The 27,190-nt window shown below is 37.9% G+C and overlaps 2 protein-coding genes across 5 annotated transcripts in view; one reads left to right on the forward strand and one right to left on the reverse strand.

Moving 5' to 3' along the window:
• CCDC138 (coiled-coil domain containing 138) overlaps positions 1–7,999 on the forward strand; it is a 55,026-nt gene extending 47,027 nt beyond the window's left edge. Inside the window, exons 34-37 of the mRNA XM_080573412.1 lie at positions 95–293; positions 2,279–2,461; positions 6,370–6,438; positions 6,784–7,999. Of these exons, the coding sequence (XP_080429538.1) occupies positions 95–293; positions 2,279–2,461; positions 6,370–6,438; positions 6,784–6,851 (519 nt within the window). The 3' untranslated portion in view covers positions 6,852–7,999. The remainder of the gene's footprint in view (positions 1–94; positions 294–2,278; positions 2,462–6,369; positions 6,439–6,783) is intronic.
• A 4,215-nt stretch (positions 8,000–12,214) lies between these two features.
• The window catches only part of EDAR (ectodysplasin A receptor), a 144,301-nt gene continuing 129,325 nt past the window's right edge, over positions 12,215–27,190 (reverse strand). For 3 of the 4 annotated variants that reach the window (XM_080573495.1, XM_080573494.1, XM_080573493.1), the window contains exon 12: positions 24,066–26,616. In XM_080573495.1, coding sequence (XP_080429621.1) covers positions 26,297–26,616 — 320 coding nt within the window. In that variant the 3' untranslated portion in view covers positions 24,066–26,296. Of the gene's footprint in view, positions 26,617–27,190 lie in introns of all 4 variants that reach the window. The other variant, XM_080573492.1, reaches the window with a different exon arrangement.

A 27,190-nucleotide genomic window follows, 5' to 3' on the forward strand; every position in this document is an offset into this window, starting at 1 on the left:
TTAATCCTTAGGGGAACATACATATCTATACATAGTAGACAGGATTTTCTTGTATTTTAATGTTTACACTAAATGTGCACGTTGTTTGAAACAGCATGCAAGCATGACATCAACAATGGAGAGACTTGGAGAAGTTATTTTCAAAGGCATAGAACATCAGGGAAACCTGCAAACATGGTCTGAAAAGTCTACACAGAGTACACCAAAAACTGTACTTTTCTTTACAAGCTCCTTTATGCCTTTGAGGTTTCTGTCAACTTTAATTTTGCTTGAAACAGCGAAGTTTCAGCGAGGTAAGTTCTGGTTTTTATGATGTCTTTTTTTATCATCTTTTTATTTTTATCCTTTTTTTAAAAAATCTTATTTCCAGGAATGTGCCTGGATGAAAAACAAATTTACAAAATGCAGCAGTTCAATGATACTGTAGCATCTGTAATGCTTTATTAGTGAAGGATGTTTTATTTGAATTTTACCACCTGATAAAGCATAATATAGGGAAGGAAGTATGAACCTTGCTATTATTCATGTCATAATTTGTGTGGTCATTTTAATATGTGTTATTGTTGTCAGTGAGATCAACGTTTTTTGTGACGAAGGGGAAAAGAGATGTTGGTAATTCTCTCAAGCAATCACTCTAGCAGTGATTTGTTTGTCAAGATCTTCACTGCATATAATGGTACAGCTAATTGCTCTTCAGTAAACTGAAATCAGTAGCAAATTTCAGAGAGTTCTAGAATTTCATTGCTTTGTCCAAGTTTGATGTAAAGCTCATAGTCTGTCTAGCTCTTACCTCTCTGCTGTCTCCCCTCCTCTCCTACCAAGTCTGTCACTGCAAGTGGCTACCCATAAACATTATCAACATTGAAAAACATTGAAAAATGCTACTATATGCTGATGCAGTATAGTAATGTATTTTGTTAACAGGCAAAGCAAACAAGGTCATACTTGTCTGGAGATATCACAGTTCTTAGTGACTTTTGCTTCAGTTCATGACAGTTACTCCACTTGTGCAATCTCCAGGATGCCGTAGCATCTCTTCTCAGCAGGAGTTTCTTTAAAAACAAACAGAGCCTGAAAAGACAAAAAATTTTCGTTGAAGTGATGACAAAAATACTGACCTGTGCAGTATTTATACTGGTAGTGCTTAGAATAAACAGGATTTAAACATTCTGGAAGACCATCCTGACACCATTAATAAGCAAGTACAGTATTTCAGCTGTTGGAGGGAAGAATCGGTATATTTTCAATTTCAGTATCATATAGTTTCAGTCAGTATATTTTGGTGAAGCACGATGATTACCCTGAAATTGAAACTCACATTTCTAGAAATGGTTGATAAAAATGATGAAAATGAATTACAATACAAAAAAAAGTACTTATTGCAGAGATTAACTGTAAGCAGATGAAAGCTGTTGATCAGAATGAATCAGTTTAGCTTCTCATGGTTGGTTTTTACTGCAAGCTTATAGAACGTGGAAAAAAAATCTATTAAATGTATGTTGAAACTTACTGTGTATGAATTTTCATCACTGACCACGTGTCTAATGATCTAGTGATGATAAAGCAGCATGTTCAGTTTAAATATATATCCTGTTTCCTTCAAGATGCTAATATCCAGCAGATGGCACTGCAATTAAACTTTTGCTGTGTGATAAATTTTTGCCTTACTCCTAATTTTCTGTGCTCCGGATGATCAATGCTATTCCAAGATATTGAGGAAGATTTGACATCATGAAATTAAGAAAATTGAATTGATTCACTTAATCTAAATTCTCTGAATAATTTAGTGCTCTCCAAAATGGATGCGTATATAACATAGATGCACTGAAACTTAAACTACAGCCTTTTATGGAAAGGAATGCGAATAGTTGCTGTCATGAAAGTAATTGCACTTATTCAGATGAATTAGCCTTTTACTCCTTTATTAGAGGCTTCCCAGATGTTGAAACCAATATAGTCCCAAACTATGCAGCTTGTGATTTCCTTTTCTCTCTTAAGGAAGATATTAGAAAGGTTTTATGTTTGTAAATATATTTTGCTCAATTTGTGAGTTGTAGCATGTCTTTTTTTCCACTCACAACAATTTTTTTAAGGAATAAAAATAGGCAGAGTATGCCTTTAAATAAATAAATAAAATTAATATTTTCAGCCATCTAACTTTTTTTTATTAGTATATATTTGCAACAGTAACTCTTAGGATAAATATTCACATGTTTGTGATCATCTAATGGAACTGTGATTATAGAATTTTTATTCCCTGTTTTCTGTTATCTTTCAGTGAATTACCTGACTCATGCATTTCGTTCCCTTTGCGTGGACTTGAGAACAGATGAAGGAAAGATGTTATTTTTGCAATACCAATGTGTGCCTGTCGTACTAAGCCACTTAACTATATCCAGAAAATGTCTCCTTTCTTGTGCTCTTGATGCATTAACTGAGATGGCCAGGAGCTCTGATAAAAGTGAGTAATTGAAAAAAAAAAAAAAAAGTTATGATGAAAATAGGTGAGATAAGTATAAATACCAAGTAAAAAATAACGTGATGCTTCTCTATAAATAACCTAATCTAGCATTAGCATTTATTTGTGTCATTTAAATTCATTAGAGATATAAAGTATGTTTCTGAATTGTCTGTCTCTTCTCGCTGTCAGCATCCATGCTTTACATATTGTCCTGGTTGCTTTCTTACTGGTGTGATTTTTTTGTTATTATATTTAGTTTAGCTTTTCTGTTTATTGCACTGGTTTACCTTGCTGATGTTTTGCCAATGAGTATTTTTCTTTTGAAGTAAGACTGTGCCAGGGCAGCCATTTCATGAAATCCTGTTAGCAGGTGGAGATAAAAAAAAAAAAAAAAAGTTTATCTCCCCCCCTCCCCCCCCATGAACAGCTCTCCCCTAGCCATTTTTCACTTTCAAATAATTGGAAATGGCACATCTGTAAGAGATGGTTATGTTTCGCTGAATTGTACTGTAGTGTGGTCCTATAAAAGGGTTAATAATCTCATTATTCACAGTGCTTTTCCAGGTGATACAGGCAAAGAATCAGTTGATAACAGTCTGGATGAACACAAAACTAGTGAGCCATTCCAGTGTCGTGTGGAATAATCCTTGTTACTTTTCTTAGAATAAAAATCATTCGCTGTTTTTTTAGAACAGAAAAGGGGAGGAGAAGGGACTGCTGCTATTTGTGAAATACATATTGTTGGCTTGGGGTATTTTGTTACCATGTACTATAGCGGTGAAAATAGAAAGCGTGTTTAACTTGGGATGGAAAAACATTGAGTTAGAAGCCATTTTGTAGTGAGATAAGTGGCAGAAAGATTTACCTGATGTTGTTTTCTTCCTTTCAGACCGTGTGGTTAGTTTAGTTTTTTTTACACCAAAGTATTTCTAATCATCGTAATTTTGATTGGTAAAGTAACTGGGAGAGAAAAACCTAAGCAGGGTTGATGGTATCTGACATGACTTTGAAGAAAAATTCCACTAACAGTACATGTTCTGTTACCTAGCAGTAGTCATTTTGATATGCTAGATGCCTAGATTTAGAAGAATAATGGAGATAAATTGTGAGAAGTTCACATTTTGCCATGTTGCTTCTCAGAGAAGATATATATGCAAAACCAGGGAAGGAGGACTAATGCTTAATTGGATTAACATATGATTGAGAATTTATTTTTCAGCAACTGGATATAAAGCCTTATGCAGAGCCTTTCTCTTTGGTATAAGGAATTGCCTATATACATGCTATAGTCAGATTCTGTTCTTTTCCAATATATAGTTAATGTTTTCCAAGAAATTGTTAATGATGACAAGTAGTATTGTTGACAGGTAATCATAATTTCATACCTTTGTATGTTTCTTATGAACAAGTTATTAAAAGCAAACTGGAAGGTGGCTGTGAATATTCAGAGGTCTCTCTGTGTTAGACTAAAACAGGACTTTATGCACAATTTTAAAACTTTATTGTTATGCAGCCTTAAATATGAAGTCATAAGTAGCTGATCTTGTACTAAAATATGGAAACGTGTTACCCAACGAAACAGCCTCTGACCAACAGGAGTCGAAGTCTATATTTTTTCTCTATGATATGCAATCCCTAAGCATTCTTTCGATTTGCTGGAATAATCTTCTGAGTCTATATGATTATTCCAGTATTTTTGTTTAAACATATTACCGTTACAGCTTACGTGATTAGAAACTGAGTAAGAAAAAAAAAGCACTGATTTTTTTCAGATGTTCTTTTTCATAACTTAATTTTTTAATTTATTTTTTTGTGAAGTATTTTTATGGATTCAAATTTTAATTGTCCAGGCTGCAAGATGAGTCAGATGTGAAATACCAAATGCTTTGCACTGCCTCTTCCTGTAACTGCATGTACCTGTTGTTACAGTAAGCAATATATGCTAATGGTTCTATACATTTCAGACCTATCTGAAGCCCTCTTGTAGGTTTTTTCCTGAAAAAAAAAAAAAAAATTCTCGTCCTCATATTCCAGACATAAGGCCTAGACTCCCTCATATATTGAGGGAAATTACTTAAGCTGCATGAGAAGAAAGCACCTATTGGCCTAAGATGGACATTTCTGTGCTTTGATAGAAATTATAATAAGAGATTCTGCAGTATTGCTTAAGCCCATTGACCGACTTGGTTTCAGTACTCATTTTTTCAGATTTTAGAGCAGTATCATTCCTTTTGGCTTCGTAGTATTTCTGATCCAGTGGGTGTCCAAGTTTCCCTTGCTAGTTCACACGTCAACAATGCTAATAAGGCATCCAGTTACTGAAAACATAACGTCAAATGTAACAGTTGAGGTATTGGTATCATCTGTTTCCTGTCAATATGCAGTATCTTAATGGCAAATTAGAATTAATAATCTTATTTGCTCTTCATCTTTACTGGCACACAGCTTTTTATGTACCCCATCCCCATTTTGGTTCAGGTGTTTCACATCCAGAATCCTGTCAGGGGAGAGTCCCGACACCATTGTTTCAATTGGAAATGGTGGAGGTCTGAAAGATAACATTGTTTGGTACTTTCTTTCTCTTTCTGTCAGTTTGTTATTGTATGTTCTTTGGTACTTTCCAGCTCAGGTTACGTGTTCATATGCAATATCTTCTACTTTTCTGATTGTTACTTTCTTCTGCTAGTTCTTTTTTACAAGGAAGAGAGGAATCAGCAGGCAGAGGTGGAGGAATAATTAATTCTTGAGTGATCTTTAAGCTATGAACCTGCCCGAAGATGGGTGTGATAACAAAACCTGATCTGATAACATTGTCACAGAAAGTAGATTTAATGCTTTGATAAACTTTGAATGCACCTCAAACACTGTTCAGTTGAACAAAACCAAATTTTAATACACTTTTTTTCTTAATTTGACTCATAGAACAATTGTACTTATTAGCCAATGTTTCTCTGTAACATTCGAGGAAAATTGAGACCAGTGCTATAGCTGAAGTAATTTTATAAAGAAGGTTATTTTCCTTGGGGCTTTTTTTGGAAGTAGGTGGTATAATTTGTGCAGTTTGAATAACACCTGTGTATTGTAAGAGTTCAGACTTTATTTATATGACATGATGTTCCAGAATCATATGAGTTGCATCTCAGGTTAGGTTTAATTATGTTAAGACTTTATTTGAGTTTGTCATCTTGTTTGAAATATTGTGCTTAGTTCTGAGCTGGTTATTGCAGGAGTGGAACAGAGGAAATAAGGCAGGCAAGGACAGAAGAATTGTTGGAACAAAGCTCTTTTAGGTTTCCACCTGGAAGAGAGAGTTGTGATTCCTTTAGTGATTCTAGTAGGTCGTTAGGCTTTTTCTGGTTTACTAAACAAAGTAACCCCGAATAGTGTATAGCTGCGATTTACAGGCTATCTAGGTTATTTGTGGAATGGTGTTTTTCTCTCTAAGGCCTCATTAGAATCACTCTTCAACGGTCAGACCATATTGGTTGCTGTTTAAAACTAGACCGTTTAAAACTAGAAGTTCACTTTTCAAAGCCAGATGGTTTGCTTTCTTTTTAGCCAACTCCTTACACACCTTCCAGTTCTTTTTCTAATCCCCATCTTCTCCAATACAATGATATTGCATGTAATGCTGCATAAACCTATAGCACACTTCTGTCTTTAGTTTCTGAAAATGTCTTGGGAGTTTTATTGAAGGGCATGAATATGTTCAGATTGGTTTGGTTTTTTTTGTACATGTCCTACATACATGTATTACATTGGCTGTTCCCTCTTCACAAAGTGCCACTTCCCAACTTGTTAGCAACAACTGTCTAACTTTCCTTGTCATAAAATCCAGCTAACGTTTCTTTCAGATTCCTGAGGTCTGCTGTGGTGTCCCTGCCTAAAGGGCTCTTTTGGAATTACAGGTTTGGGGCTTGTCCTTCCTTGTCCTTTCCATCAAGATAGATTTCCTGCAAACCAGCAAACTAGCCAAGGTGTGCACCCAAAAGACTAAAATGCCTTTATCTTCTGTCCCATCTTTCTTGTGCGGGCCTTACTAGTTATTTTTTGATATTTTTACTTCTGTGGCTGGCAGACCTTCTGCTTTTATGGGGGGGTGAGGGGTTGTTAGACCTTGTTAAAAAAGAACAACTTTTCATACAATCTGTCTTGTTATAAAGGTAGTTCCTGGCCTCCAAGGTGTAGGTTTTTGTTCTGGTCTTTTCTGTTCCTTGTAAACTTCTGTTCAGTCCAACTGACTTCTGTGACATAAGGAATCCTGTTCTATTTTTAACCTTTTTTATTGCTTTTTTTTTGTGTGTGTGTGATTGTCATTTGAGAATGGCGCTGGTCTCCCGTACATCCCGTGTCACAGCTGCGTGAAGGTCTTGCACATCTAGGAAGCTGAAGAGCAATTCATACCATCCTGAGGTCAACACGTATTGGGTGATGGGCTGAAGCTGTCCTTGGGGTCTCTTAACTCGGCGTCACCCACGAAGGCATCCACACTCGAGGGGCCTTGCGCTGACTGTTATCTTGCCTGCCCTCTGTTGTGCCATAACCACTGGCTCTTACCAGGCCCAGCTGTTGATGACAAGAGAATGAGTTAAACTCAGCAAATGGTTCCAATCTTGCAGGTGACTGTGTTAGAGACAACAGCTCATTAGGAAGCTGTTCAGTGTTGTTACTGTTTCTTTCAAGTGTTTTCTGTTTCTGTGGTCCTTATGTAACTTTTCCATGAGCTAACTTTCCATCACTCGGTTGGGTTGGTCCAGTCTCCTGGCAGATCCACATGCAATTAGAAATGAAGCAAAACTGTAATGGTTAATTTGTGAAAACATGAACTTCAAGCTGGTGTTCCTGACAGTCTTCATTTTCTGAGGTGACAGAGCTTTAGCTATAAAACAGAATTTTCTGAATAACTATAGCTGGTGAGATTTGATGCTGTGAGTGACTGATTACTTTGAGGGTAAATTTCAGATGAATTCTGTCAACAGTGATAAATTGGTCATTGTTCATTGCAGTCTACCAATCAAGTTAAGTTAATGTAGCTACAAAATGCTGCATTTTTTTATGGTTACAATGGGAGGCTTTTGCAGATTATTTAAAATTGTGTCAAATCCTGACAGGATAGATTCCAATTTAGTTTTTCTACAGTAGTTAATAAAAACAAAATCTGTGCAGAGATGAAACAAAAATATTTAAAAATATACAGTTTTTATTCTTCCAGTTCATCAGATAGACAGGCATTTAAATTATATGCTTACTTTGTACATTTTTGATGATTTAAAATATATTCTGCAAAAGCTTATTTGAAATGAATATATAAACGATGTATGAAAAATCTCTTTAAATGCATGTCTTTATCAGTTTGCTTTCACGTAATTGAACTTTGTGAGACTTGAGATATTATTTCCACCTTGGCTCTTCTGTTTTATAGTAAAAATCCCTCAGCATATTTTTTATATTGTTTTATAAACCTCACAGTTAAAACATTCTTACAGTGTATCTGTGTGTATATGTGTGTATATATATATTAATAAAGTATTTTTAAGATACCTTAAGACCAGAATTTTTAATAATAAAATAATACAGTATTTTTAAGACCAGTAAGAACAAGCCAGCAAAAAAATGCCCAGGTAAGCTGAATATGGTATTTGTTTACACCTACAAAAAGGAATTTAAGGCATTTTGTGGATATTTATAGGAATAAATTGTAGGACCTCCTTCTACAGTAAAAGTAGAATAATATTACAATAACTATTAATTTAATGGCATATTCTAAGTAACTTATCCTGGGGCATACCAAGTGTGTTTATACACTAAGGGCAGAGCGCAGTGAATAGTGACTTTTGTTGGATTCCTAACAAATTTGTTCAGTTCTGTTACCTATTAAATCATTACTTATGTTCTTTATGGTGTTGCTATAAATCAGTCTGTACTATTAGAATCAAGAGTGAAACAACACAAGGGAACAGATTTTACTTTATTCTAAATTGACTGAGTTTTGGAGAGCAGGATAAATGGAAAAGATTATACAATATGGCCATGTTAAAAAATTATCCAGCATTTTACAGGAATTGTTTCGATATTCAGGTGTTCTTATCCAACTCTGACCTCTCAATTACTATTCTGCCTGTCTTGAAACAGCACAGTGACAGTATTTTGATAATGAAAGGCTGTCTAGTATCACATCAGTGTCTACAGGTACTATTTCTGTACATCATTTTGCAGCAGCTTAAAATATTTCCTTTTGAGTCTTTTTAGCATAGCTTAGTGTTCTCCTCATGTAATCATAAGAAAAGGATCATGATCAACTAACATTGAATAAACATGCTGAAGATAAGATTTTTTAATTTGAGTTTAAAATTGTTCAGTGTCCTATTTTCCTTTGTTTTTAGGGGAATAGGCCTTGTTTTAATACCACAAGTGCTGGTGACATCAGAACTCTTAGGAACTTGGGTGGTTTTTAGTTCTTAGTTTTACCTGATTTTTGCGTCACATGCCTGGAATATACCCAGTTATTACATTGTTCTCATGGTTGCACAACATGAGGCATATAAAGCCCTCAAAAGCTATAAATCAATGATTTATTTTTCCCTGCACCAAGTTCTGTGATGAAACTTTTTAATTATTTTCTTTTACAGATTGCTTACAGCTTTTCCTGGAATACTGCAGTACTGAATCCGTTTTCCGTGCTTGTTCTGAATTGCTTCAGAATCCCGGACTAGACATGTGCTTTTTGAAAAAGATTTGTTTTATGCTACGGAAACTCTCCGAAATAAAGTAATCCTTTATTACTGTTTTTCTGTTAATTACCATTAGATCACTGAACTTGGGGACATTTCTCTTTTTTTAAAAAGCTCATCTCTGTTTTGACGTTCATTTGCTCCAATACAAATAATACTGGACTTTCATTGTTAGCAATTATGTTTAAAATGTTTGTCATAGATATGTAAGATGAGTCTCTCAATTTGCCTATAAATCTGTGTAGTTCAGAATATGAACTAAAAAATAACTAGCCTAAAGAACATATATTCCTTATTTATTTAGATGACAAGAATGCTTAGAAGAAAACCCTTCTTTTCTTCCCCCCGACCTTCAGTTTTACCGAGTTACTTGGTAAAAATGTCCTCTGAAAATTGTTTTGTATGTGACTTAAATTTAAGTTTTGTCAATTTTCATCTCTATCAAAAAAAAACAGAGTTTAAGGTCTTGAGCCATATAAGACTTTGGGGGAATGTTAACCTTTACAAAATAGGTTTCCGTTGCTTGTTGGTTACTAATTTATTGTAACAAAGATCTTCAACATGTCAGTGGTAGAATGCTGCTGAGTTCCATTGATGTGCATTATTTAATGGGATTGTTTCATTTACAAAAGCAGGTATTTACACTAAACCGTAGCTTACATTAGAGTTAGTTATTTGCAAAACTGAGGGTTTAGTTTGATTTTTCTTAGGAACAAAATTGAACTCGGGGGGAAAAAAAGTTTTCCTGTAAAATACTCTAATTTAAATCATATTTTTCATTGGAAATAAACTAAAAGTGTACTCAGAAATCCAGATTTTTAAATTTTTTAATTAAAAGACAACCTCACAGGTAGTGCCATGAATCTTAAAAAATGAACTTTGATATATTCTTTAAAGTAAATTTTTTACCCTTGGTTTTGTAGTAGTTCATTACTATATTTGCCTTGATGTTATTGTGGATTTTCTGTACGTGTCCTGTTTCTGAAATCTTGCTTCTAATTGGGGAAACCTTTTTACAGGTTTTCCTTGATCTTCCACTGTACTACATGTAAATACCATTTAGTCAAGAGAAAGCATAGTTCTTGATGATTTTTGTCAAGATTTTTCTTACAATGCATTGATAATTTTCTGCTTAGAGACAGAGTTATGTGAAGCTCCCAATATAATTTTTTTTTAACTGATAGATAATAGATCTGTAAAATCTTTACTGTTAAGTTGAAACTTGTCAATTATCTTATGTCAATTATTCTATGTTAAATCTTTTGCAGAAGCAATAAGAAGATGTTTGAATCGTTTGCGCTTCCCGAAGTGATCAAAGAACTTCTCAGGACAACACATCCTGATCACCATCACTTCTGCGTAGACCTCAGAGTAATTCTGTATAATTTGGGAGTGGCAGAGAGCAACAGTGCTAGACTCGAGTCTAAGCAAAAGTGACTAGCACTATCTTTTGAGAATTGTTGTTCTGTGTAATGTATGCCAACTCTCTATTGTAGTTCAAAAAGTAATTTATTTATTTATTTATTTATTGTTTTTAGTGCTTTCAATAAAATTGTTCATCAAAACCTCTGTATTCTGTAAGTTACTTTGTATCATGTAGAATCGTAATGATATTTCCCTCATTCATGAATAGGAAAGTGAAAAACTGTAATATGCTAAATTTCTTTCTTTCATACTTTGTGACATAATGCTGCTGTCCTGAGTGACTCATACAGTCTAAGAAATTGGATCCATTCAGCTAAAGTTGCGTGTCCTGAGTAAGCAGATCACTAATACCAACCTTTCCATACAGGCAGAAATTTTACTTCCTTTTTACTCTTCAGAGAGTTTTATGAATTCATTGATTGATTCCTATGGTTGATAAGTAACAGGCAAGTATTTTATCAAATTATCTTTCAGATAATTAGAGTTTTAGTGATTAAAACCAAATTTTGATTGCAGTAAACTTGAGGTATCAAATGAGAATTTTTTAGTTACTTTAATTTTGTAATTTCTTGGCATTTGCTCTTTACCTGTGTTTTTGTAATATCTAGTATTTTGTCCTGCTTTATGTGAACTTCTCATGTAACTTTGCATTGTAATGTCCCTGAAAACGTAACCTATAAACATTTCTTTAAATGCCTGGCTATAGCAATCCCTGATAATAATATTATACTTCAATGCTACTAATGTATTTTATATTAATTTCCAATTCAGTTCCCATTTGGTCTCTTAGTACCCACATTTCCTTTCTGAATGTGCTTGAATATATTCTTAGTCTGTCACAATTCAGTGTTCGGAATTTTGTATATGTAGGAAACGGGATACTTTCTAAAATTTCAACTTAATCTTCCATTTCTAATTTCTGATTCATCTTTTGTACTGTAACTACAGAAAATTTAATTGTAAAATTGAAACTGCAATTAAAATGTAAAGATCTGTTGTATGTTAGTCTTTGACTAACACTGGCAGTCAGTATAAAACTTCAAACAGGTTTACTTCTCATTTTCTTACATTTTTTCTTGTTTTTCCTGTGTCTTTTTTTTACCAAAAGTCTTTAAGTCTTTGAAAGTGGATTGAAATTGAAAGCAATATTTTTTTTCAAGCAATCTGACTTTCATTTATGACAAACTTTTCTATGAAAAGATTCTACATCAGACCTGGCACCAAGTACCAGACGTAGTACTGTCTCTTCTGTCTGGAAGAGAGAGCAAGCAGCATGAACTCTGTTGGTGGGAAAACAATTTAGGTAAATTTAAATAATACTAATAGTAGATAAAAGCTTTTGCCAACAATGGATTATGTTTTGGAATAAGTATTTCTTTATCAGTAATTTCACATTTGTCAGATTTACCAGCAGTGCAAAAGCATCCATATACTTTCAGCTGGAGACAAAATCCTCTTATTTAGGAATTGTATTTCTAGTCCTCATGTGCTGCTCTGCCTGCTTAGTCATTATAATGCTAGAAAATAAACAAGAAAAAAAAAAACAAACAAAACTATAGAAAATTGTTGGCTTTTCTATATCCACATCAATGTTCTGTTCTTGGCTTTCAGTCTTCATTACTGTTTGATAACTTACTACTCTTCCTTATGGTGCCAACTTAAGAAACTAAATGTATTTTTTAATAGTGGCAAAGATAATGTGGTAAAGAGGCACATAGAGTATGTGCCAAAGACCAAAGTCTCTTGTGGTTTATATATAGTAGTGTCCTGGTTTTGGCTAGGATATGGTTAATTTTCTTCATAGTGGCTGTTATTGTTAATGCTGATAACAAACCGATGTTTTAGTTGTTGCGGAGCAGTGCTCACACAGAGCCAAGGACTGTTCAGCTCCTTGTGCGGCCCTGCTGGGAGGGGACACAGCCAGGACAGGTGATGTAAGATGGCCAAAGAGATGTCTCACACCATGTGGTGTCATGCTGAGCAATAAACTGGGGGGGTTGGCTGGGGGGCAGGTGCTGCTGCTCAGGGACTGGCTGGGCATCAGTCGGCAGGTGGTGAGCAGTTGTGTTACGCATCACTTGCTTTGTGTATATGTATATATGTATACAATTATTATTTCCCCTTTATTTTTTGTCCTATTAAACTGTCTTAATCTCAGCCCATGAGTTTGACTTTTTTTCTGATTCTCTCCCCCATCCCAGAGTGGGGAGTGAGCAAACAGCTGTGTGGTGCTCAGCTGCCTGCTGGGTTAAACCACAACAAGTAGAATCATAGAATCACAGAATATCCCAAGTTGGAAGGGACCCATAAGGATCATTGAGTCCAACTCCTGGCACCACACAGACCATGTGACTACGTGCACAGTCCAATTGCTTCTTAAATTCAGACAGGCTTGGTGCAGTGAGTGCTTCGCTGGGGAGCCTGTCCCAGTGTGCGACCACCCTCTCGGTGAAGAACCTCTTCCTGATGTCTAGCCTAAACTTCCCCTGCCTCAGCTTAACATCGTTCCTGCAGGTCCTGTCACTGGTTATTACGGAGAATAGGTTGGTGCCTGCCCCTCCACTCCCCCTCATGAGGAATCTGTAGACTGTGATGAGGTCCCCCCTCAGCCTCCTCCAGGCTGAACAGGCCCAGTGCCCTCAGCCGCTCCTCATATGTCTTCCCCTCTAGGCCCTTCACCATCTTTGTTGCCTTCCTCTGGACACTCTCCAACAGTTTAATGTCCTTCTTGTACTGTGGTGCCCAGAACTGCACACAGTACTCGAGGGGAGGCCGCACCAGCACAGAGCAGAGTGAGACAATCACTTCCCTCGACCGACTAGCGATGCCGTGCTTGATGCACCCCAGGGTACGGCTGGCCCTCCTGGCTGCCAGGGCACACTGCTGGCTCATATTCAACTTGCTGTCAACCACAACCCCCAGATCCCTCTCTGCGGGGCTGCTCTCCAGCGTCTCGTCACCCAGTCTGTACGTATAGCTGGGGTTGCCCTGTCCCAGCTGCAGGACCTGGCATTTTCTTTTGTTAAACTTCATGTGGTTGGTGATCACCCAGCTCTCCAATCTGTCCAGATCCCTCTGCAAGGCCTTTCCACTTTCAGCAGAGTCTACAACTCCTCTAATTTTGGTGCCGTTGGCAAATATGCTCAAAACCCCTTCTAGTCCTACATCCAAATCATTTATAAAAACATTGAAGAGGACTGGCCCTAAAATGGAGCCTTAGGGGACCCCACTAATGACCATCCGCCAGCCTGATGTGGCCCCATTTACCACAACCCTTTGAGCCCTGCCCGTCAGCCAATTGCTCACCCATCATATGATGTTTTTGTTAAGTTGTATGCTGGACATTTTGTCCAGTAGGGTCCTATGGGAAACCGTGTCAAAAGCTTTGCTGAAGTCCAAAAAGATCACATCAGCTGGTTTCCCTTGGTCAACTAGATGGGTGATCTTATCATAAAAGGAAATCAGATTTGTTAGGCAGGACCTACCCCTCATGAACCCATGTTGGCTGGGACCAATGACTGCATTGTCCCCCAGGTGCGCTTCAATAACTTCAAGGATCATCCTCTCCATAATTTTACCAGGCACTGACGTGAGACTGACAGGCCTATAATTGCTAGCGTCTTCTTTCTTGCCCTTCTTGAAAATTGGCACAACATTTGCCAGCTTCCAGTCTACTGGGACCTCTCCAGATTCCCAAGACCATTGAAAAATAATTGAGAGAGGTCCCACAATGATGTCAGCCAGCTCTTTAAGCACCGTGGGATGAATCCCAACCGGACCCATGGACTTGTATGGATCCAGGTGGAGCAGCAAATCCCGCACATGTTCAGGGTCGGTTGGGAGTTTATCATTCCCACCATCATGGTCCTCCAGCTCAGGGCACCCTGGGTCCCGAAGCCCATCATCAGCGTTGAAGACAGAGGCGAAGAAAGCATTAAAAGTCTCTGCTTTGCCTATGTCCTTGTCTGTGAGGAGACCTTCCCCATCAAGTAGCGGACCTATGTTTTCTTTGGTCCTCCTTTTTCTGTTCACATATCTAAAAAAAACCTTTTTGTTGTCTCCCACAGACATGGCCAGCTTCAACTGTAGTTGGGCTTTGGCTACATGAATTTTCTGCCTACAAACGCGAATAGTGTCCCTGTATTCCTTCCATGTTGTCTGACCCTCCTTCCAGCAACCATACATTTTCTTTTTTCACCTAGGCTTCAGTAGAAGATCCCTGGTCAGCCAGGCTGGCCTTCTGCCCTGCTTGCCTGACTTCCGATATTTTGGAATTGCCTGATCTTGTGCTTTTAGGAGGCAGTGCTTAAAGACTGACCAGCACTGATGGACGCCAATACCTTCAAAAGCAGTTTCCCAGGGGACCTTGCTGACTAGTTCCCTGAGCAGCCTGAAGTCTGCTTTCCCCATATCCAGGGCTGAGGTTTTGGTGGCAGTTTTCCTTCTGTCGCCATAAATTTTAAACTCAACCACTTCATGGTCACTATGACCGAGAAGGCTGCCAATTGCCACATCCCCCACAAGACCCTCTCTCTTCTCCAGCAACAGATCTAGGAGGGCACCTTTCCTTGTTGGCTCCCTTAGCACCTGCACCAAGAAGTAATCATCTAGGTGCTTTATGAACCTCCTGGACTTGCTCCTGTCAGCCATGTGGTGATCCCAGTTGATGTCTGGCAAGTTGAAGTCCCCCATAAGGACAAGGGGAGTTGAGCTGGAAGCATCTCTTAGTTCCGCAAAGAATAATTCATCGGTGTTGTCTTCCTGGCTGGTTGGTCTGTAATAGACTCCCACAATGACATCCCCTTTATTTGTTTGTCCCTTAATCCTTACCCAGAGGCTCTCAACTTTGCCATTGCCAACTTGAAGTTCCACACAGTCCAGCCCATGCTTCACATACATCGCCACCCCACCACCTCGCCTACCCTGCCTGTCCCTCCTGAAGAGCCTGTAACCATCTAGTAAGTGTTCACTGTTAGAAGAAGTGAATCACTGTTAATTTTCAATTTTTGTTATATTGAGTGTTTATGTTAAAATTAAATTTAAAAAGTGAACCTGTTAAATGTTAATATAATTAAATTAATGAAGGATTTGACTAAGGATGAGACTAATGATTTTGATCTTAAGTAAATTTTAACAGAGCTGCAAAGAAAAATAGCAGTGCTCAATTTCCATTCATATTAAAGTAAACCTTAAATGTACTAGAAATCGACAAATGAATTATACAAATGAATTTGGAGTGTCTTATGAAGAATAGATAGTTCTATAAATATAGCAACTATTGTTAAGTTCCAGAATGCACATGTGATTTTTGACTCAGTGTAACAGTGTTTGGATGTGCAGACAGTTAGTGGTCATTTGATTCTTTCATGTAAAAAAAATGAAAGTCAGACTTCAGTAGAGTTATATGGAAGCTGGACTTGTCATTTCAGAACTAATTTTTTAAACCAGTTGTGAGAGACAATTTATACTAATCCTTTATTAAGTGTCATAATAATATTCTGTGAAAATCTTTTAAAAATGTAAACTATGTCATATCTGTTCCTGAATTAATCACTAATCAATTCTGTTAATGCAGAAATATTTGTGAATCCTACTAGATAAGGGTAGGAAAAAAAAAAGATGAATTTTGTATTGTTTTTATTTGCTATCTCTTTTATAGTTTGTGTTGGATTGCACTGGTAAATATGCTTTTACTTATGGGACATGCGGACTATAAATGCAAATGAGACTCTTAGAACAATGTGATTTCAGGATCAGAGACTTTAAGGAAAATAGTCTAGGAATAAATGGAACTAGCATGATCAGAAATGACTGGAAATTTTTGAGCTATTCTGGTTCAATTTTTCATTGATAATCTACAGTAACTAAGCTAACTAATAATGGTGCGTAACTTAGAAGCATAGATAACCTCTCTTACCTTTGTCATTAGGAGGCAGAAGTAGATACCAGCAAACTATCATACTAAAATTACTGTATTTCTATATTTGCATTTCCAAATGTTTGCTACACTGAGTTTTGTACACACCTGCTTGTTGCAGTGTCCTGAATACCAACCTTGTAGGGCAGCCCGGCCTGGCTGTCCATGCCGGTCCGTGTTGAGGCCTTGCTCGAACATCCCCATTTTGCTGTCATTCCCCCGAGGTTCTTTGGCGGCCTCTGTTCCAGCAATGAGCAGGGGGTTGTGGGGAAGGGGAAGGAGCTTCGGCCTAGGGGCATGTCTCCCTCTCTCCAGTAACATGCCGGAGCAATACGATTGCATGCATGGGATCAACAGGTCTGTAAGAGAAAGTGGATGAGAGAGGAGGTTGGGCTGATGCTGTACACCAAGTCTCAGGGGGAGGAAGATGAGGAGGTCCCAGCAGTGCTTTCCTCTGCAGCCTCCGACAATGGGCAGTTTGTTCCTAGTTCACCCAGTGAACTCGGAACAGGTTAGGAGCAGCGGCAGGAGGAAACCTAAAGATGGGAGATAGCCCTCAGTGGCAATATCAAGCACTATTGCACTATTTTAAAAGGTTTTGCTTTGCCTGTTTGCCTAACTAAAAATTAAACAAAAGGCCCTGTTTCCAGTTTTCTGATGTGTCCCTCTGTGGATCTTTTGTCCTGTGTGATACACTTCTACTGGATCAATGCTGAAGTCAGATGACGAATAAATTTCTGTCAGATTGGTCATGCTTGGGGGATCTCTTTGTAGTCTTTCCTTTTCAGATGGAACCTAGAACTGCCTGCTTTTTGCTGCTTTTGCAGCATTTGGGTACTGTAATGTGAGCGTGAGTTTCTACTACTTTATCCTTCTGTTGGAAGATTATCTGCAACAAGAGACATTTGACAGAGGTAACCAACTAGCTATTCCCCCTGGTTCCTGATTTCCTAAAGAAACACGGTTTATGGGATCATTGTCCGTCTGCATCCCCCAAAAGTGTCATGCTATTTTGAACATGCAAGCTGCTTCCAGCCAGATTTGGTAGCAGGCAAGGGAAGTTATCAACTAATGGTGAGAAAATTTGTTTGAGAAGAGAGAAACCTTATGAATGCTCTCACTTAAAAGAGAGACGGGGACTCCTACACTTGCTGGCAGCAGACAGCTGATCAGTCAGAACATGTAGCTTTGAGCCAGCTGCAGTCTGCTCTGTCTTGCTGCACCTAGGTCCCCAGAAGCAATTACCTTCATTTCATGCTGATGACGGTAGCAAGTTTCTGGTAGTCACACCTTGTCACTTTAAAGGGTGATAAAGAACTGACCCCAAATTTTATGTTGCTGCTTTTTAGAACAGCTGTGGGAGCCTTCATTAGGAAAGTTGAAGTGAGTATTGCTTCTGCTCGTATTACGATAGTTCTCATCCCAGAAAAGCCTTCCAAACAGGGAGAAAAATACCTTTTTTTTTTTTTCCCAAACCTATATATTGCATAATTCGTGTTGTAATCCCCCTTGCTGTTTATTGAAGGCTTCCTGTCAAAACAGTCAAGACAGTGTTTTAGACAAGATTTACAAAGTCTAAACTGGGCAAATCTGTAAGAAAGACAGCTCCCTGGACAGCAGACAGTGGTATTTACAGAAGCATGGCAGATCTAAATGAACTAGGCTAACATTGCCCAGCCTGGGCACTTGTAGTTGTGCTTCCTTCCTTCATATTTTTAACCTCCCACCTGACGAAAGGTCTGTCCTTTAAAGCAGTATTTCGTCGTTCCCTTCCTTGTTCCCCTGAACATGACTGGCTTACATCTTTTTTTTTTTTTTTTAATTTAAATTTTGCATAACTTAATTTAATCTATCATCTTGGCAAAAAGTGTCTTCTAGCAGATAAATGAACCAGAAAGGTGAAAGTATGCTGAAGGCAACATTTTTTTCGAAAAACTTTATTCATGATCAGCACAAATGTCTTAAATATATCATTTTACTTACCAGACCAGATTTAAAAGAGACTGTAAGCAGAGCTCATAATTCAGAGGTATGACAATGGATCCTTCAATTATGTACTGAATTTTTCACCCAAAAGTTAAATGACTTCAGTGATTGATTTCCTGGTAGAAAGCATTTATCTTCATGATAACGTATTTAAATTTAGTCTAGAAAGTGTGAAAATTTGGTCTATGAAATTTGGTAAACCTTCACTTTGTAAACGGCTAGAGGAATTACCGTGATAAAGTAGTGCCCCTCTGTGCTCCTAGTAATAACATAGCACTCACATTTTTAAAACTCGCAAAAGTTACTCTGAAAGGAATGGTGCTGCGCTATGGTGTGTTCCTACCTTCCTTCAGCATCCCCGGAAAAATGCTGTGATGGGCAAAGGCATCTTTGTGTTACGCTGACTCTTGTAATGTGCTGTGTCCAAACCACCACTATCCATTGTCAAAACTAGAAACATTTGGGGTTGATGAAAGTCTGTAAAGCAGTCTTCTGACCATGGTTCTCCTTAATTAGACTTTCCTTTTTTTTCTTTTTTTTTCTTTCCATAATTTTGAAAGCATCTTGGATATTTCTGACTACCTAATCACTACTACAAGAGAGAATTTTGAACATAGGCACTTACTGTTTGCTTGCTTGTGGCTACTTTCTTTTTGTTTTGTTTCTTTTGGTTTTGAGTGGATGGTCCTGAAAAAAAAAGAAGAATAAGACATAACATAACAAGACATTCTGATCAATGTCACAGTCAATTACCTGAGAAAAAGAGATCCAGCAAGCCATATATCTGTAATAAATGACATCTCTGATCAGTGCAACTTAATGGAAAGTAACTGCTCTGGTAGATGTGCACAAGCTAGGGCTGTAGGCTTGGTGGCTGGGATACTGCTAACAGTAGCTGTGAAAGCTCAGCACAAGACAACATCCCTACTAATTAGATATCTTTAAGGTCATCTTCAGCTCCATAAAATGGCATCCTCGATGTGGTTAATTATGGAGAAAAGAAATAAAAATATGTGATCCAGCTTACAGGAAAAAAGGTATCACGTGGTAAAAGTTTCAGAAAGGAGCATAATATTCCACCCACACATCAGCTTTTTGGAAAAGTAATATGCCTTTGAAGAAGGTCAGAGATAATTAATGCTGCCAGACGGGTTTTGTCCTTCGGAAGAAATATTATTCTAGTATGTGGATTCAGGAGCTATTTATATAAGAAATGCAAATAAACAAAACTTTGTCATTCCCTGGTCCTTCCCAAAATGTAACAGCTTGATGTCCTCCTAGTTTCCATTGAAGCACGACTAACTTTTTTCAGAGCAGCCTTGCACACCAAGGCCAAATTTCAGAAACACAGCCTAACTCCGCTTCCTTCCCGTTTTCAGTTTCAGCCTTTCTACTTATATGTCCTTAGTGTTACTTGTTCCTGATTTACTTCTATGTGGTGGATTAAGTTGGAAAGTCATTGTGTATTCCTGGGCTGTTTCTCGCGATACTAACCTGAATGTAGCCTATTGTAGACTTGTGTTTAGAGCAGCCCCTTTTACCAACAAGAAAAATGGATTCTTTTTTTTTTTTTTCTTTTAAATGTGATGGACAAATGAGATGCCTAGGTATGATCTGTATAACAACGAATCACTGATGTCTTCTGCTGCAGAGCATGCAAAGGCTCCTTATCATTATTCCATAATATAAGTATTCAGACAGTCTAGTTTCACAGAACACTACCAAAAAGGAATCAACATTTTTCTGTCCTTGAAGAGTGGTTGATAATGATAAATTAGTGCCTGAGGTAACAGGTGCTATGCTTTATAAATCATATCACAATAAATAATCAGAAGAACTCATTTGGATGCGGGGGAATAGAATATGTATGCAACTAGATATAGGCTGATAGATCCAGTGCATTTTTACCTTGTTTATATGAATATACTTACTGGAATATCCACTAGGAAGCCTATCCAGTACATAACAGGGGCACAAGCTCTCTTTGTTTGTCATTATCACAGAGACGTATAGACGTTGCTTGCTGTGGAATGACTTCCGCATGCAGGAGGTTCTTGTTTTACCTCCGGGTCATGGTTTTCACTTGGAACGCTATTTTTTTTTTTCTCCCCCACCTCTTCAATATACCTTCCTAATAACAAAGCAAGACTTCTAAACCATGGGAGGTCTTGAGTTCATGACGGAGAGCTTAGCATACGGATGGTGGGCTTCTCCTGTTTAAACCGGTATGCCTTTTTCAAGTCATCCTCCAACCCCTCTCACTGAGCATGTAACCACTTTACCTTTTTGCTCACGAAGAAGGGATTAATGACCCCAAATTACAGAATATGGAGGCAGCCCACTGTTGTTGCTTTGTGCTCCAAAACACACCTATCCTTTTTTGTTCACCTTGCTTCTGTTCACACCAGGACCACCAGATGGTAGATGCTATACAGAAGCCAGTTCCCCACTGCAACCTAATATAATAGAGAGTCTGCAAAGCCAAGTGAGTTTCTCTAAGGAAAGAATGAGATGATACCAGGCAGGCTAAGAAAATAGGATTAGGTGGGAAAGGTCTTGCTAGGTGATAATCATTTTTATTTTCTGGGAGGAACTTTCCACAAAGTCATCCAGAAGGCTGGTGATGGATTTCAAAATACAAGGTCAGTCTGCAGATATGCAGTTAAGTGCCTTTTCTATTGGGCCCTGCTGATATTAAAAAAAAAAGCAAAAAAAAGCAAAACAAAAGCAAAAAAAAAAAGCACGATTTTTAGAGTGTTTATGACATGGGCTGTAGAAAGTATTTGTGGCAAAACCTTGAGTTGACTAGGGCTTTATATGAATCTTTTGTGTGTTTTAAATAAACATTTCCAAGGACACAGAGGGTCTTTTCAACCTCAAAGCTGGGTTTTACCACAGAATACAGAAGAACAATTACCTTTTTTGAAAAATGCATATGAAAAAGGAAATAAAAGTACTCCTTGATAACCTTCTCCTGACCTCTCATTTCCTTGAGAGGGTGGGTCTTAAATTTTATTCCAGCTCTAACAACCATGTTTGCAGCAAACTCTGTGCATCTCCTCTGACTCCCAGAAAAATTCACCTATACATAACTATCTGAGGCCTTGTTGTCCATCTGCCCCTGCCCTTATCAGTTTTCTCCCATTCCGTGCTGTGCAGTAGAGTCTCTGCTTTCTCACTTTTCCTCCCAGCCTTTCCCACCTTGCATTCCTGAAGCCTCTCTTGCTGCTGCTATGCTCCTTTGCTCTGAAAGAAGACATATTTTTTTCCCCTGTAAAGAGGGAGAGCTTGAGACAGTATGTGGCAATCAGGACAAGGTAAAACAGCAGATTTTCCACTGTGTAGTGAAAATGCATCATTTTAAAGGAACATAAGATCATACAGTGACTGTGAATTAAATATTGTTCTAACTTAGACTTATTCAAGGGCATTCCTTATGAAGTATTTCTTATAAAGACAAGACCATGCTCAGGTTTCCTGATCATCAGGATTCTGGTAAGAACCACTTTAAATGCTATAATGTAATTAACCAACTTTTTTTCCTTCAGTCTGTTCTTTGAGCATTAGGTTAAAAAGCTCAGGCTAAGATAATGAGTGTTTCATAAAGAAGCGGTGCCAGGAGCTGAGGACAAAAAATATCCTCCCCCCCCCAAATAAATAAAAAAAATGGCAATTGGCTTCTCTACACCAAAATCAGGATTGATATTTGGCATTGAAGATGGTCTGTACTTGATCAAATACTGCTGGACTGGTAAAGAGCCACTTCTAAGCAAAGGTGGTTATGCTTTCTTTAGGTTTTGGATCATTGAAGTAAGTTCGGTTTCAGATTCTGTCGTAAGAAATGTATTTACGTTTGAGGTAAAGTCTACAGTAATAGATTGAAATCTGTAATGTTCTCATGTATAAATTCAGAAACTTCTAACTTCTTCTTGCTTGTTAAGTCTTGTTAATTTTTTATCATATTTAGGATAGCAGAGTCAATCATAGCTTTGCTCTAACCTTTTATCAGCCAAATTGTAAATACCAAGAACATTATTACGCAATGCCAGAGAAGCATTCATCTGATTCAATAATTCAAAAACAAAACACTAATTAACATCACTAATAATAGGTTGAGGTTCATCTTCATTCTGTGTTTGCTGGCTGCAGGTATTTCAGAGACATTACTGAGCCAAAATAGTCACAAACCTGAAATACGTTACTTACTTGGTAAGATTCAACTCATCTAACCTTCGACATCCATAGAATAAATGTTTACATCATCTGGCTTGCCACGCCAGATTCTCTTTATCATTGAGAGACACTGTAGCCTATAGTTAGAAGATGCAATTCGTCTTGATTATCTTAGATGTCTGCTTTAGTACAAGATTAATCTCAGTGCAGACACCTGCATTTGCACAGGTATATCCCAGTGAGCTGGAAGTGCCACACAGGAAGGAAAAAATGAAGCAAAATGGAAAAAATGAAACAAAGATGACATCCCACTGGAGCTCTTGTGGTTTGGATTTTGTTTTCTTGTTTTATTATTTTGCACAATGGAAGGGCGTGGATATTTTACTCAGATTTGAGTTTGTGCTCTGTCAAGTTAAACCTAAGAAGCCAAAGTTTTTCCTTTGGATCATTGTCCGTAAGCATGTTAAAGCAAAGAATGGTCGAGCCCTTCAGACAGCGATGTGTTTTGATAGAGCAGCACCTGTTGCAGTGTGCCTTCACGCTACGTTAACTCCTGCTTACATAGTGCAGGGAGTGAAAAGACAGTAAAGTGAAACTCCAAACATCCTATCTTCCCAACCAGCTGGCAAACTCAAAGCCTTTGTTGCACTTTCTGGAGCCTTTCTCTCCTTTAATTGTTGACAGAACAAGAATGTGTTCATCATGCTGAAAACAGAAATGAATCTGAATAAACAATATCCCAAATTGTTTTTTAAGCAGGACAGTGTTTATTCCTTTTAGCAAATGTTTAATCTCTATGAAATACTTCGAAAGCCTTAGCTTAGTCCCCAGCTCTTGGGGGAAATGAAGCTTGGTGCTGTCTTCTGTAGAAGTTGCAGTTCTGTTAGCAGTCTGCACAGTGCAGCATAGGCTCGGATGAATATAATTCTTCTATCATGCAGCAAAAGCTTCCAAATAATGTCTTTGATAATGCTGTGTAGTACTGCTGGTTTAGGAACACAAAATGAAAATGCCGGTGAGAGAGTGTTGCTGTTGTGAGATTACTCGCTGGTCTCACAGTCTGTACCACCTCTCAGGACATAAATAATAACTTTCAAACAGTTTCTCTAAGAAGTTGGGCATTTTTATAGTAGCTAGCAGGTGAAATATTGAACCAAAACCGAATTGTGAAAGGAAGAATGGCTTCTGCTTTGAAAGTTTCCGAAGTGCGAGGCAGACAGGCAGTATACTATGGGAGCATAAAGATTCCTTCGTGTATGTTACCTAGCCGCTCCCATACCACAGGAATGTGCCTGCCCCTGGCTAACTTTTTAATTACACGTTTATAAGACAATATATGAAATAATAATAATAAAGATAGTACAACTGCGTTTGACCTCTTTCTTTTATTAGCATATTTTATGTTCATATTTTACAATATAATAAGTTATATATACAGCATTAAACAAAATTATTAGAAAGTAAGCTTTGGCAAGATCTACAAGATTTTTTTCATTCCTGTACATCTTTTGTGTAACAATAAAAATACTGTATACTAAATAAAATAATGTTAAATAGTCTGTGTTCACATTGGCACCAATGATTTCAAGACCCTAGATTTTCAAGGCCCAATAAGCATAGAAACACGGATTCCTGTGTCATCTTTTAAGCATACAAATGGTGTGTACTATTAAATGAAACGTGAAGTATAGGAGACAGTCCCTTGACTAACACTGTTGTTACACACTGGCACAAGAGAAACTGAATCTTCCCATTTTCTTTTTTTCCTTTTTTTCTTATTTTAGTAGTAACAGACTTAATCTGCAAACTCAAGGTCTTGAAAATCTTGAAGTTTGCAGAGTTGTCAGCAAATCTACAGATCTTTCTGAAGCCTGTTGATGTCTGTATGAATTTGTCATTGATTTCAAGATAGCAAGAATTAGACCCATAAATTAAACATCAGTTAGCTAGTTAAATATTCAAATAAATGCAGCTTTCTTCTTCCTTTAAAATCAAAATTCTCATCAAATTTGGTGTATGCAAATGAAAGAAGAGTGAGTTATGAGACCAAAGAGGTGGTGGAAGAATAGTGAGAAGGATAGGTTTTGTGTTGCAGTACGTACTTCCTCTACGATACAGATCAAGTGCTGAAAAGATCGGTAAATATAGATGTCAAAGTGGGATACTAAATGTTCAGCACAATTACCATACTATCATAGATAATATCTAGTTATTAAGTGATGGAATACTGGTTGTTAACTTCAGGGTTATAGTTAATAGTTTTTTATAACATTTTGTTCAGCCAAGCAATTTGGAATTTAAATACTATAGCTTTGCAAGTGCCAGTTCTCTTAATTCAGTGGTGACACTTGTTGAAACCTGTCATCGCTCCTTTTAGCTATAAATTAAGTGTATACATTTGGTAACAGCTCCTGCCGTGTGGTCTGTACAGGTTTTACAGAACTTGTAAACAGCAAAATCAGAGTAGCTAATGGGAAAAAACTAAGGTAAGATTTTGTTGCGCACAAACTCATGATAGTGCCTTACCTTCCAGAGGAGTGAGTTTTCACCTGTGGGGCCTGCACTCGTGTTCTGCATTGACTACAGTACAGCATTTCAAAAACACATGTTCCTGTACATTTCAGCTGTCCAAAGAAATCTACTCTATTTGCTCTCAGTGTCAAACGTTATCTGAAATTCCTCTGCTTGAGACATTATTTGATATATAGATGTCACTACTGGAAAAAAATTGTAGTCGTAGTAGTGGACAAGCTGTTTAGCTGTTTGCTTTGCCTTTTTTTTTTTTTTTTTTTTTTTTTTTAACAGCAAGAAAGAGAAAATCTTGTTGCTCTCCTCTCCACTTGCAAGGAGTGACTGCCAACTTCACTGCCTTCTTGCTAACCAGCTTGCCCTAAGTGGACTTGCAGTTTGAATTTACAATTTTTGAAATGTTAGTATGGACCAAGAGTGCATTTACAAGCATTATATACAGAGTTTTGAAGCACTTCCATCTGTAAATTATGCTGGGGCTTTTTTCATATAGTATAATTATTTTATCTGGAGACTGTGTATGCAGGCTGACCTATGCACGTACTTCTAGATCCAACAAAACCATAGGAAATACAGAAAATGAAACTGGTTACATATTAAATGCGTTAGAGCTGATAGAAATGTGGGTGCCTAATGTGCATTAATTGATACTGTAGCAGTGGTGCTGTTGACTGCAACAATTAAATGGTTGAACAAAGCCCTAAGAGATAGGAATATCTTCAGATAGCAATTCAGTGGCTTGAAAGCCAGGCTGGAAGGGTAGTGACAGGATTATCTGCACATATACTCAAACACAGACTGGAAGATGGATCCTTTTCTGTCCACTTATTACCAGTAACTGATTAACTTAATCATTTTGTTTAATGACATGTTTTATACCAAGCTTCTTGGGAGATTTCTGCTCTCGTTTTGGTAGATGCGTAACTTCACTTTTTAGAAGTAAAAGAGAAAAGCTTCCCATCGGTATGGGGAATGATTACACAGAAGAAACGTCAAGGGTCTCTTGTCCAAAGTCTTTGGTGTGCTGCTTGCTGGAATCATTGCTCTCGCAGGTGATGTGGGAGCACAGCCACGTCAGGATGTCACCGCTGGTTCGGGAGCAGGCATTGCTTGTGCCCACTCCAGAATATCTGCACACAAGGACTCGACAGCGTCCAGCCGCTCGATTTGCACCAGTTTGGTTAGCAGTTCTGGGATGCTGTAACCCGCTGTGCTGATGCGATCAAACAGCTGCATGCCGTCTGTCATGCCACCTATTTCGTCTCGCTTCAGTCCAAAGCTCTCGGCGAGGTGGCGCCACGTTTTCACTATGGCTTTCTCTGTGTTGTATGTTGAGCTGAGCATGCGGCTCGTCTTCTCCAGGCAGTCAAATGGCAGCTCCGTGGGGCTCAGACCTGCAAAGGGAGGTGTTTATGGTCAGATGTCTCTGTGAGCAAGTCTTGGCTATTCAAGACATTTATTAAAATGCTGCAGTGTATACTGTTAGCAATAAGCACAGCTAAAAATCTTTAAGTGAGAGTCAATGACAGGTATGTCTAGCTTCAAAGTTATTGCCATATTTTACCTAGTAACAGTAGGGTACAATAGCCATGGAATAATTGAGATAAAAAGTTGGATGGAAAAGAAATACTGGATGGGTTTTATGCGTTCCTATGGTACTACCCCTTCCTGCAACGATTTACTTGCTATTAGAAGTGTATTGGAAACATATCCCTAGTGAGCAGCTCCATTAATACACCTCTGTACATCCAGCCTAGTGTTTGAGCTCAAAATACAGCTCTGACCCTTCCCTGAGTCTGTCAGCAGCAGCTGCTGTAACATCGCTGTAATTGAAAGTTGCCCTTGTAGGAATGCGAGGAGTGAGGTGAAGCAATGATGCCAGATGCTTGCAAGCATAAAAGACCCTGCAAATGTTCAATTGTCATTGCTATCACTGAATCTCTACAGAGGATTTAACATTCATCCCGT

The sequence above is a fragment of the Anser brachyrhynchus genome (genome assembly GCF_964034855.1).
Source record: "Anser brachyrhynchus genome assembly, chromosome: 1".
NCBI lineage: Eukaryota > Metazoa > Chordata > Aves > Anseriformes > Anatidae > Anser > Anser brachyrhynchus.